General features: G+C 39.3%; 2 protein-coding genes across 2 annotated transcripts; both read right to left on the bottom strand.

The window, feature by feature from the left end:
• Positions 1 to 369: 369 nt before the first annotated feature.
• Positions 370 to 6,341, bottom strand: chic1 (cysteine-rich hydrophobic domain 1). Its single transcript, XM_032528394.1, has 6 exons — positions 6,154 to 6,341; positions 4,462 to 4,516; positions 3,291 to 3,446; positions 2,865 to 2,921; positions 2,319 to 2,378; positions 370 to 1,832 (listed from the first exon to the last, which is right to left on the bottom strand). The coding sequence occupies exons 1-6, from the start codon at positions 6,297 to 6,299 to the stop codon at positions 1,782 to 1,784; spliced, it is 525 nt and encodes a 174-aa protein (XP_032384285.1). The 5' UTR covers positions 6,300 to 6,341; the 3' UTR covers positions 370 to 1,781.
• Positions 6,342 to 7,480: 1,139 nt separating this feature from the next.
• Positions 7,481 to 11,232, bottom strand: cdx4 (caudal type homeobox 4). Its single transcript, XM_032528338.1, has 3 exons — positions 10,569 to 11,232; positions 9,018 to 9,163; positions 7,481 to 8,190 (listed from the first exon to the last, which is right to left on the bottom strand). Exons 1-3 carry the CDS (start codon positions 11,002 to 11,004, stop codon positions 7,927 to 7,929), a joined length of 846 nt encoding a protein of 281 aa, XP_032384229.1. The 5' UTR covers positions 11,005 to 11,232; the 3' UTR covers positions 7,481 to 7,926.
• Positions 11,233 to 13,167: the final 1,935 nt, after the last annotated feature.

The raw sequence follows: 13,167 nt of genomic DNA, 5'->3' as shown, positions 1-13,167 counted from the left end.
AGACTGTGTGTGAAAACAAGAAAACAAAGGGCCATAAAACCAACCAGACTAAGTGAAGCCCACCACTTCAGTATTTGGGGGTTGTGGTGTGATCAAGTAAAGACATGGTCCAGTATTCTCTGACCACTGATCCAAAACATTAGAAAGTAGCAGCATGTTATGGTAACAGCATTCCTGAGTTTAACAAATGTGTTGACTAATTGCGGACTGTCATGTTAAAGTTAACGATTCAACACCTTGTTAAACATGACAAATAGCCACATTTCCGTGATGGGCTTTGATCGATAATAATCTGGTTTTACTAAGATGACACAATTATTGACTGTGACAATAAATAATGAAATGATTTCAAATGAAAAAGGAAGCAAATGAAATTCAAAAATCAATTTATTTCCTCTCTCCGTAGGGATTAGGTTCACCATGACGAACATTTACAGGAATTGTAACAGGGACAATACAGGGAGGAGGATTTAAAATCTCCTTTGTACAAGAGAACAGATTTCCCAGTCTTCTCTGTGTGTTCACCAACTATTCCAGAGGCACTCCAATACAACACACTGCAGCAATCTCTTCGCTAAGATTCAGGAAAATAAAACTAACACTGGACAGAATGACTGAAACAAAAGAACCATCTGCTCGATACGCCATGTTCTGTAGACGTATGTGCTTCCTAACACATCAGAAGGAGTAAACGCAGCACAGGGAAAAGTACAAATCATAAAAATAAATAATGCAAAGTTGGGATAAATTTCTTTTCTTTTTTTTTAAATAGATGAGTGAAAGAGACTGGTTTAAGTCATAATCTTCCAGCTGCACATTAGAGATGCAACCATCTCCAGTTCTAATGGATGACAACTCCTTAAATGTCATCTTTATTGGCAAAGACCACATGGTAACATGCACTGCTATGGATGAATCTTCAGGATGCATTGTCAGAAATCCTGACTTTCTACTGGGCTCAAGTGCAATAATCAGTCCTAACTCTGGCATCATGTACATTGTAACTATATGGCTTACAAGGTAAACAGGTCCATATAAACTAGAAAGGTACACAGACATCTTTCATCATTTAAAACTATGGTACAGCAATATATATTGGCAAAAAACTAAAGAGCTAAGTAACTATGTAAACAATAGTATACCACTGTACAGCTTATTCTAAAACATGGTATATACAGGTCAAGTTATTACTAGCTAGTTCCCATATACAGAGGGTCAAATGTAAAGAGTTAACACAGGGTGAGGGCGTACACTGTACGTTAGGCAATTTCAACCATCCCATCTACTTGCAAAGAACTGGATTCAAAGAGAGGAAACCCAACAAACAGCACTTGAATCTACAGACTTGTTGACTTACCCAGTGCCTTCCCACTTCTCTTATATGTAGTTATAAAAAGAACATCCTACATAAGGCAAGGATAGTTAAGGAAGGTAGAGGCATCACATTCTTTGCAAGGGATTTCTGATATAATAGATGGGATACAGGTTGAAGGTTCTTTGGGGTTAATGCACTTTATGAGGAGTTTCACTTGTTTGTCACAAAAAAACACATCCGAGTGCAACAAAGGGGACATGTCTAGTTCTGTCAGGAAGAAATATGTGCAAAATCTGCTCTAAAGCAAAGTGACAGTGTTGCAAATTCTAAAGTACAAGGTACAGGGAGATGTACAGGGTCATCACGAGACATTGGTGCAGACCCTTATTCCAACATACTGTATATACAAGGCACTAAGGATAAGATTCAAGGGCCACGCATCCAGTCTTTTACAGTAACAGCCTCCTCAGTCCGGTCGGAATATAGGATATTTGGGTAAGAATTCTATAAGAATTACCTATAGAGAGAAAAATACAAAACAAATCATTATTTAGGACAAATGCAAGATGTTTAAACATAATGGTAATGCTGTATTTCATGGGTCCTGTCATTTCAAAATAACCTTGTAATTTGGTATTAATTACACAAAAAAGTTCAAAGTTCTGATAAACCTTTGTCTCCTAAAAATGACATCTATATCTAATGGAATAAGGAAAGCCTAATTCAGATCGTATTACTGATACTGCCAATTAATCCCAAACTATTTAGGTAATACATTTTTTTAATAATTACTTGTGCTGGCTCAACTAAATATCTATGGATGTGTTTGGGACTGACAAAGATATTTCATATTTTACTATTTTATAATATTTTATAAGATTAATGATCGATTAATCAGGGAAATAATCTGCTGCTTGATTGCTAATGGCAATAATCAAAACGTTTATAAAGTTATGCAATAATCCAATAATTGATTGTTGTTTTGTTGTGACAGTCTACTTACATATTCCATCATATTACTGCTTTCACATTTTCTTTTACTGAGTTTCCAGTGCAGACCCAGCTGATGAGGAGAAGAAAAGACACAGACAATGAATGAACATCTCTCACACACACACACGCACGCACGCATGCACGCACGCACGCATGCACGCACACGCACACACGCACACACACGCACACACACACAAATCTGTCTGAAATCTCGGCTTAGTGTCGGGGGAATTTGAGTACAGGGCTGTCTGGTCTCACCGGGTCAAACTGTGGCCAGACACCCTGAAGAGCTTCAGGGTGCCTTTGTACAGCTACTAGCTGTAATTTGTTGCTGCGAGACTAAACAAAATGAACACAGCATTTTACTGCTGACCTCAAAGTCCTCTCAGACCTTGTACACCAGATCTGACTCAGCTTTGAGGGACGTGTCCGACGGGTTAGAGTTCACAAAGCAGATTAATGGTCATTATCCATCACGATGATACTCAGACTGCACATTGACACAGACAATTAAGCACTTTCACACAGGTGCTAATGTGCAATTTGTCTTTCTTACCTTGTGGTATAATCGGTTATTTTCCCACTCTAACAACTTATGAATAGACCGTCTTGTCTGTAGGAGTAGAAAACAAATGTGTGTACATTAATGCAAGCAAATGTAACACTTTCCAAGTAAACGGCCACAGTGTCAGGATTTATGGACTGAACTCCCAATTTACCAGCTAATAATTTCCACTTTGTTGCCATTTATTCTGAGAGGTAACACCACCTCAAAATTACCCACCCTTGACCAGGGCAGGAGAGGAGCTGTGCAGTGCAATGTGTCATTTCTACACAGAGCCACTAATTGAACATGACTTGTTATTACCCTCTACACTTAGACCAATGTGGTTGAATTGCTACAACAGCCCCTGAGTAATCAGCGCTGATGTAAGGGAGAGTTAAACTGTCCAAATCGTGTCACAGGAGGTCTGGAACTTACTCTCTTGTTGAGGCAGATAACAGGCCATAGACTGCAGCCTACTGTACAGCAACAGCACAGGCAGCCGCAAAGAAGCCACTTCACATTCACAGGCAAGTTCTTCTTCAAACAAGCATTCACCCTGCTGATGCTGGTTTTGAATTCCTCTGGCGCTACCTAAAAGAAAAAAAGAGAAAGAACGGATGTGCACATACCAATATAAACAGCTTCTAAAGGCTCTATACAGTGGGGGAAATAATCAGAAAATTTTAACCATAACCAAAATACTAAGCGAAGGAGGGGGAGAGGCAAGTGTTTGTAGGTGGTACTGACATGAAAGATTCCTAAATGCTCAAAAGATAACCTGTGCACAAGGATCAAAGAGCCTTAGAAACCAACAGGTAGATATTTGCAGATGTTGTCCAGAGATGAGATGAGATCTCTAAATACTATGCCTCTGACTTACTAACCAAGCTCTTGACTGTTCAAGGCAAGGAGGGACTCAAAGGAGAGATAAGCTCAGTGCCTGTGGCAGTGCCGGCCAAACAACTTGAATGGATGCTCATTCCTCGCAGAGTCTGTACGCCATAAAACAGGGGTCGTAATCTTTTATTACAGGATGCAAAGGTCTCTTTGCAAACAGCCAAAGACCTCAGAATAAAGCCCAGCAGGGCCTGATCTGCAACCTTCAATCATCATAATTGTGACCTCATCCATCACATGTCACCCTGGGTCACAATACTGAAGGTACTTTTTATTGCACCACACTTCCCTCGGCCTGCTCTTACCCCTGCAGCCTTTTTGTGTTTCTGCGTCCGACCCAGGAAGCTTTCCTTTCTTGTCTACGGCAGAGTCTTCATTTCATTATTTTATCACCAGGAGCTAGACCCTCAAAAGCACTGGGGTCCCTGCCAACTGATCCCCATAGACAGCTTACTCATTGACAGAGCTGGACAGCAGCACATTCAGGCTCTTTTCTATACACTGTGGTGCGTTACTTGAAATGCAGCTCCGTCAGATCAAAACCACTCTGTGAGGTTTGAATAGGCCAGCTTGGGGAAGTTGGGGCCGTTAAAGGCCTAAAAGAACAACTGAATCACTGTGGCTTTAATTGCTTAATTCTTCCCACATGTAATTGAACAGAAAGCAGCCTGCAAGAATGAAGCGCCAGAAAACTGAAAAGCAACTGTACCTTTCCCGTGAGAACAGAGGGAAATTCTGTGTCAAATCTGTTGCTCAGTCCAAACCTGAAAAACACAAACCAATTGTGAGCATTTATATGGTGATAAAAATGTATCTAAGACAAAATACAAAATCTGCTATAACTATGAACATGATGAGAACAAAAAGAATCCAGAGCAGAAATGCGCTGTCTGATTACATAATGAGACATAACATGCTTATTCGCAAACTAGTAGTAGTACAGAACATTATGATTGTAAACTTTGATATTATTAAAATCACACACACACACAACTACAAAAGGACGGCACAATAAAGACTTATTCATATTGAAGTTCTTGGTGTAAAGAGAGTAAAGATGCAGGAGCCCCAGTGACTAGTTTCCACCAAACCAATAAATACATTATTTTCAATCAAATCACTTCAAGTCAAACATCTAAAAAATGTAATTAAAAATTATAACTAGGATGATAAGTCTAAACTTCCAAGCTTTCCGTAAGCAGTTGGTGTTTTATTTAGGCTAACTCCAGCGGCCAGTTCTCCCTGCAGACTCCAAGTGATTAAATAATTTGGCATTGTATCCTCACATTTATATTATCAATTATCTAATTCACAGATAAGACAATTCATTTGTGGTTGAAAAATTGCCATGTCCATGTAGAATAAAATAAGACTTGGGAGCAATATAGCAGTGTGCAAGCATACTGTCAGTCTGCTGACAGACAATACTGTTGTTTCTTGTGTTTAGCTTTACCAGCTGTTTAAGGGTTTCATGTAGGGCTTCAATTTATGATTATTTTCCTTATTGATTAATCTGCAGATTATTTTGTAGGTTAATTGATTAATCGTTTGGCCAATAAAATGTTAGAAAATAGTGAAAAATGTCCATCCTTGTTCAAATTCCAAGGTGATTTATTTAAATGTCTTGTTTTGTCAATCAAAAACCCAAAGATATTCAGTTTATTATGATATAAAACAGAGATAGGCATTTCTGCCATTTATGCATGTAAAATTACTTTCATAATTAATTTATTATCAAAGTTGGCGATATTCCTCTGTTCGACCGATTGGACTAATTGTTGCAGTTCTACTTCCCTAGGTCAAAGCTCAATAGTAACAAATATGAAAAGTAACAGATGTCATTTCGCTTTAAAATTGAAGTCCTCATTATTTTTGTCTTATTAGAATCCAGACGCCAAGCTGGCTAAGAAAGGTTTCCAGGTGAGACTCAGTGTCTGCTGGTCAGGTTAATGTTGTGATGGTGAGGGACGATCTGACAATGAGGACTGTTATGAACCTTTTCAACTTTTTTTCTGAATAAAACTCACTGCACTGCTACATGACGTCACAGAGGGGAGTGACGTGTTGAAAGCTCTAGTTTTCACCACGAAAAAGCGCAGCCTCCATCAAATGTAGCTATGGCGCTGACATCCACATGTAAACTACGATCAAACTTGCAATAAAAAAACGCTTTAGACAACAATTGAGCCGGTGACATTGTGCTCACTTGGCAGCTCACTTCATAATGTCTTGTGATGGTGTAAAGTTATGAGTCTGCTCTGTAAAAACGGTACAGCAACAGACTTTTAGCTAGCGGCGTTAGCTAGCAGGCTAGCATCAGCTAACAGGCTAAAGGATGAAGACAGCAAAACAACAAAGCGACACCGGGAGAGACAGGAGCGACAAGCACGGCTCTGCTTACACTGTGATGTGCCCGGCCCCTCGCATCACCACGGGCTCCGGACAGTATCTGGGCAAGTGTTCCTCACTCACTACGTGCTCATCTTCTTCGTCTTCCAACTCATAAATGGTATCAAAGTCCGCCATGTTGGGTAGTAAGACGCTCATGACGTCTCCTACGGGGCTGCGCGCTGACGCACGAGAGCGGGCGCGCGGAGCCAGAATTTGTGAAAAGCAACCATTGCCCCTCTGTGTTCAGAGGCACCAGCGCTGAACATTATCAACAAAACTAAAAAATGACACCAGTGTGAGATGAAGAGGGATATAAATAAGTGTAATCTGTTAGACCCATGACATATTGACTGTTTGTAATATTTTTTGAAATTAGGCTATACATAGGCCTAGGCCTATAGACTGTTATAAATTATCGCCTAGCCCTATATGTCCCCGCGGGTTGAGCATTTACTTCTTGACACATGGGACAAAGTAAGGAAAAGTCATCCTCCTAAAATAGCCAGTCTAGCCAAATGACAATCAACATGTCACTTCAACTAATTACGCATCCTGCCTAACTTCTAGCAACCTTAAACAGACCTGTATGCGAGTTCTAGGCTGAAATGTTTACAATGTAGATCATTATATGTAAGTGTCCTGACACTGAATGCAAAATGAACGTGCACCTGCTGATGTACGCTACCCCATTTGACATGAATAGCTCAAAACAAAACAATTCTATTTAAAAAGAGTTTTAAAACAGGACGAATTAACCCCCATACTTTCAAACGCTTTATTAATTTGTGGGCACTTGTACTTGTTGGTTTTGAGTCACTAGTAGTGAGGCAATTTTAGAGATAACTGACCAAAAAAAAATCAGCCTTGCATGTAGGCTAACAAATGTGATTAAAAAGTCAAGATCTCTCAGTCTATTCAGAAACGAAATCTACCAATTTTGTTATTATTAAAAATAGATGCATTGAATTGAGATAACGTATGTCACAATGCCCATTGCTGCTTATAAACCTTGGTGAGCAGTATATTGTTACACGTCTCTGTTAAAACATTATAGATATTTAAATACTTTTTAGGAGTAGGCTACTAGTAATACACAATTAAAATAAGCAAAAGAATGAAATCAATTTTGCATACAGTTAGGCTACTTTGAGATTTTAATTTCTGTAAGGTTTAACCCGTTTTGAACCTGCAGGCTGTAGGCCTATATCTGCTGGTGAATACGCTACCATACATGTAGAAAAGCATTTTTAAAAGGAACTTTCCAAAAAAAAATTCCGAAACAAGAAAAACAACAGGTGTACTGCAAAAAAACAACATTTTATTTACATTTTGCCATCAAACGACCGTTCTACCCGTATCATTAACAGCTATTCCCTGCTTTAAAGCGGATTGTGCAGAAAAATGTGTGTAAATGATTTGTCAAGTCAAAGCCGTTTGTGTGGCACGAGCTACATACAATCCAGTTGAAAACTTCAATAAAATGTCCCTGAATTCTCATTTTATTCACATACACTTCAACACATACAAAAAAAAACAACGATATTTATATCTTAACTCACAAACAATTTAAAGCTTTTAAGTTTGAAACACGTCAATTTTTTCGTTTTTTTTCCTCCCACGTTATTAGAACTATTCTATAAAAAGCAATATTTCAAGAGCCTCCAGCATTTCGTTGCTATAAATCAATTCTTTATCCAGAGCTGTGTGCTTCAGAACGAGAGTTCAGCTCCTCTGGCACCCTATCAAGTGTCCTGTCAGCGTGTCGGAGTGCTCGGTTATGGTTTTAGATGAGGGTGAACTGTTCTGATTCACACTTCACTTCACACGTCACTTGCTGTATATTCCTGATAGATGGCAAAGTGTTCATTCCCTGAGGAGGGTACAGAGAGTTGTGGATTTCTGAGGGACTGAGAGAGCCCGGCACCGGCAGAGGGCTCACTGAACCCGGGTCACTGTGCACAGACCCCCCGCTGCCGTCGGACTGGCCCAGCTTCTTCTTGATCATTTTCCTCTCTTTGGCTCTGCGGTTCTGAAACCAGATTTTCACCTGAAGAGGCAAAAAGAAAAGGACATATATTAATACGTTTGGGTGTGGGCTACCTTATTTACTCTCCATGCCATTCCATAAACCTTAATGAATACTAAAAAATAACCTATAACCTATATAAATAGATACTCCTGGATAGAAAATGAAAAAACTAATCACTAAGAATAATGAACATTAAATTCATATTTAGGTCTGAGATAACTCGTTTAATCTCCATTCCAACCCTTGTAATTTATTGAAGTTAAATCAAAAGATATGCCTATAGGCAAATAAAATAAACATATCAATAAATAACAATAATAAACATTTAATATCTTGTCCCGTATAATCTACATGCAATGCCTTACTAAAAAATCTATTAGAAGATAGATAGAAAAATAATGAATAACAATAAAATATGTAGGCCTGAATAATAATTTGCCATTATTTGTGTTGTCATTTCAAAATGATAGAACTATTAAAAACCTGTATGTTTCCAAATATGAAATGATACATTATATAGGCTAGTATGTTTATTTCATTATCAAACATAGACTAATTAATTTAAAAAAAAACTGAAAACCTGAAAATGCATCAGGGGATAGTCTATCTTTACATATATCCAAGGCAAATGTATTCTGTCTCATGAATATGCAGAATAACCAATATTTTGATGAGAATATTGACATGTTTTCTGGAGGCCTCATTTTGGAAGTTACACATCTGAAAACAAGCTCATGTGGTGTGCAATAATGCTCACACAGGTGTCACACATTCAAATGATGTATTGCATATTTTAGCGCTAATAATACACCAGGCAGAAGAATTTCATTCTGATATAGACGTACCTGTCTTTCCGACAGACCGAGGTTGACAGCCAGTTCAGATTTCCTCCTGATGGTGATGTATCTGTTGAAATGGAACTCCTTCTCCAGCTCCAGCCTCTGATGGTCTGTGTAAACTACTCTGTATTTCTCCCTCGTTCTTGTTTTACCTGCGAAGGCAACACGAAACACAAAACACAGCATTAAGATTGTGCTTTTTTTTCTTTTTTTTTTGGTTTTTAGCTGCCATGTGGTTGAACTGGAAAGTTTACACAGAGCAGGCTGCATGCCAGAACCGGCCTATCTGCACATAGCATCTTTATTAGCTGTCTCTAAATCCACATCTCTTGGCTTTCTCTACAGATACGCAAATTGAGCTTTTTCATCTTGTTTTGATGACAGCTGTAGTACAGTGAATTTCAAACAGCCAGCAATCAGATCCTCCACGGACAAGTTAAAAAAGACACATGACACGTCTGTAGCGACTGTGGAGTTGATGCACACCATTCGACAACATGGGGGTTCATTTCAGTTGGATTTGTCTTACAATCTGATTGCATGTTAAAGTCAAATGCAGGCTATGTTGGCTTGGAAATAAATGGCTAACGATGACAAATCTTATCAAAATAAAAAAGAAGCGATGGAGATGGAGACCCATAATCCTCAAATAAACCAAATGCATTTAAAGACTATAAGTTAGTGTAAAATATTAGGTCCGTTTTATTACGGGCCTCATAATCAACAGATTCAGAAGTGATTTGAAACAGCATTTCACGCCACTGTAAAGGCCTACAGTTTGTGGCTACTACTCCAGTTTTGAGACACTGGCTGTGAAAAACGTCACCGGCAACATAACTCTTGGAGAGGAAGGGAGGTTGGTGCATATCAAAGTGAAGAGGTGTTGAAAGCAAAGGCCACCGCCTGTATATGACGGATAACACTCAAAACACCAAACAATGTGGCAGGGAAGTCGACCTCACATCTCCAGGAATAATGCCATTAACATCACAACTGGGCCTGGCGCCGATTCCTCACACTTTTTTATTTCCACCACATGAGAGAAAACAGTAGACTGAGCTGTTGCCTTCAGTCCATTTTCCCATCAGAATTGAAATAATTTATGGACACGTTTGTTTGACTGATTCTTTCTGCTGAGTCTGTCTGATTTTTTTATAGAGACGTATTGAATTATAGGCTATCTATCAATAGAATCATTCTATTAACATGCTACACTGTTATTAATCCAAAGGTATGCAACCCGCATAAGCAAGTGTCAAAAGACAAAAGTTTCCTCCTGTTCGTTCGTTTCTTGTCGAGTTCTTCCACACCTTCTATTTTGACATTTTTTCAAATGTAAACATTTTGGCCTTTCGATTCTTTTGCTTCTAACTGCTCTAATTCGTAAGAACAAAATATTTGAAATGGCATGGAGCTGCCAGAAATAAAAAACAATTAAAATGTGTGCGTAATATCCCATTTTGGACACAAACTCTCGGTGCTTAAAAACCGAAAGGTTTTGCTACAAGACCAAGGCATAACATCATTTTGGCACAATGTTTAAGATGAGGAGCTCACCTGTGGAAGATGATTGCGCAGTTTTACTCATCCACTGGAATGAATTGCGCCTTTCCCTATCTGGAGAAAGTTGTGCAACATTAACGTTCTCCGGCGGCGGTTGTAACACCGCAGATCCTGGAGGATGCATATGACTGTACTCAGATGAGCAGTAAGGAACCTGTGCAGGAGAGGAGTTGTTCATTGGTGTAGGAATAGTATTAGGTGGTCCCAGACTATATGCACCCCAGTCTTCCCGTGGTGCGCCATAAGTGGGTCCCCAAGTCCCCGAAGACTGTGCGTGCGTATCCATGTTTGGCACATGATGGTATCCGGTAAAGTCGGGGTACTGAGGTGTGGAAACAAAGTTCTGTGGAGGCAGATTTATGCTCGATCTTCTTACCGGCCCCTGGTGATACATGCCGCTTTCTTTATCCAGGATGTATCCCACATACATGATTTGTACAAAAAACTATTATAGATAATAAAAACAGCAAAGGCGATGATGTGGCCTATTTCAAGGCGACATTGCTGCCCTGAAACTGAAATCCTCGGCTGTTTATGTAGTCCAAATGGGTTCCCAGTGTGAAATGCGAAGTAGTTCCAGTCTGTCTCCAGTCTCACATGATGTGTTTCTGTTGACAAGATGGTAAATGTATACTAAGGCCTACTTGACGTCAGCCAACTCCTCAACTCTTGGAGATTTGCATTCAAATGAGAGTGATCGGTGCTGCCGGCCCAGCTGTCCCCTTGCTCTTCTCCTGCAGCGCGTCATCCTCTGACAGTGGGCCTATCCCGAGCAGGAGATCTCCACTTCATGAATACATTAACACCATGGCCTATCAGGTGCACATGCTACTCGAACCTACTATAAACTGAGGCAACACGTCCACAAACGCACCAAGCAGAAAAGGCCTATGAGTAATTTCCCGTAGAGATATCTTATTGTATTGGTCTTGTTAAAAAGCATTCACTTTCTAGAGACAATTAATTGCATCAGAGCCCACCACATTAGAATAGAATAGAGACAGCCACTTATTTTGCACATTAGTCATCGAGTTTTATCTTTCCAAACTAAATCCAACATGTTTTAATGCAACCTGCTATTATGGCAATTCAACAGTTTCCAACCACGCTTCACGCGTAAATCCAAATTTATTTATTAAGAGATTCACTTGCAAACGAGGTGCAAAGTATGAGAGACTTTCTCTTGAAGCAAGCCGGACCTTTCGTATTCCGTGTTCACACCTCAAGGTCGCACTTCACAGCTAATTCCGGTTACAAGGAAACTCCAACAACCCCCTCTGTGACAAACAGCGGCCCTCGACACTCTCCTGAAACTACAGTGCATTTATTTTTTCTGTGATCGTGTCTCATACGTGTCACGAGTCTCGAGGAACTAAGTTGGCTGCCCGATAAAAAAAAAAACCTGAGTTTAAAAAAAACGCGTTTGGACACAGTCACTTTAAAGTTTTATATTGCCACTTAAACTGCAAATTAAATGTAATTAGGCCAAATTCAGTTGATGAAACAACAAACTCAGTGAGCATAAAACCGAAATTCGCAGACGTGTTTAGTAAAATTATCCAACTTTTTCTCAACAGCTCAATTTCAGGCCCAAGTCTGAGCCTACTTTTGTGGTCTATTGATTATAGTTGGATGACTTTGTATTTGGGGAGCGCTGCTTCTTATTCTCATATTTATTTATTGGTATGTTTCTGATTAATTTGGCAGGTGTCTGAGGGCCTATTTAGCAGAACTAATTGGCAAGGTCTAAAAGTCATAAATGCAGATGGCTGTCTCTGAAGCATCTGTTTATTGACCACAAAATATTCATGAGACAGTGTAATCGAGTGGGCCTCTTACAGTCCACAGCCAGTCACTTCTCTGAAGATCAGCTGTCTGTTTAAAGAAAATATCAAGTATGACCAGTTGTCACTTGTTTTCCTGGCTTTGTGGTGTCTTCAGAGACTTTACACGGTAGTGTCGTGGCAAGCTGTCACAATCACTGCTCAAAATAAAAGAAAATGGGTCAGTCAGAAAAGCCTAAATGAATGCCTTTCCTCTTAAAGGAACCTGCATATGTGTATGACTTCCAACAGTTTTTCTCAAGGTGACGTATGAGACTTCACGCACAAAGATGCAAATTATGAGGAGACAGGTCAGGTCACGCCTAAGAGAAGAATTTACTAATTGAGTGACTTCGTTGCTTTCACATCTCTTTTTTTCTTGATTTTAAGACTTCATTCGGTAGTTTTCTTTTATTACATTTCCCAGACAGATTCCACCACTACATTGTACTGCATTTGTCCTTCCACAGTGTGTAGATTATTCAGATTCATTGCTGCCCTCTTGTGGATTCCTGCAAAACTACAGCTGCTGTAATTACTGTAAACTGGTGATTGTTGAAATCTGCCTGACCAGCAGTTGTGGAAAAAGTAACCAAGTACATATTCAAGTGCTGTACTTAAGTACAAGTTTGCGATAATTACTGTTACTTTACTTAAGTGTTTCTACTTTCTGCTACTTTAAACCTCTACACTGCAATTCAAAGGCACATGTTGATTTATTTATTCAGATTCATAATACAATTCAAAGGCACATATTTATTTATTTATTT

Source organism: Etheostoma spectabile, chromosome 10, assembly GCF_008692095.1.
Source record: "Etheostoma spectabile isolate EspeVRDwgs_2016 chromosome 10, UIUC_Espe_1.0, whole genome shotgun sequence".
NCBI classification, from domain to species: domain Eukaryota; kingdom Metazoa; phylum Chordata; class Actinopteri; order Perciformes; family Percidae; genus Etheostoma; species Etheostoma spectabile.
This window is presented reverse-complemented; position numbering and strand designations above follow the sequence as displayed.

What these genes read in the sequence shown, in the direction of transcription:
- chic1 (XM_032528394.1), bottom strand. Translation starts at nt 6,299, where the DNA reads ATGAGCGTCTTACTACCCAACATGGCGGACTTTGATACCATTTATGAG. An exon ending in GGGGCCGGGCACATCACAGT is followed by an intron (nt 4,517 to 6,153) that starts GTAAGCAGAGCC and finishes TGTGTTTTTCAG; the next exon opens with GTTTGGACTGAGCAACAGAT. An exon ending in ATAACCGATTATACCACAAG is followed by an intron (nt 2,379 to 2,864) that starts GTAAGAAAGACA and finishes TCTCCTCATCAG; the next exon opens with CTGGGTCTGCACTGGAAACT.
- cdx4 (XM_032528338.1), bottom strand. Translation starts at nt 11,004, where the DNA reads ATGTATGTGGGATACATCCTGGATAAAGAAAGCGGCATGTATCACCAG. An exon ending in TGCGCAATCATCTTCCACAG is followed by an intron (nt 9,164 to 10,568) that starts GTGAGCTCCTCA and finishes TTGCCTTCGCAG; the next exon opens with GTAAAACAAGAACGAGGGAG. An exon ending in TCGGTCTGTCGGAAAGACAG is followed by an intron (nt 8,191 to 9,017) that starts GTACGTCTATAT and finishes TTGCCTCTTCAG; the next exon opens with GTGAAAATCTGGTTTCAGAA.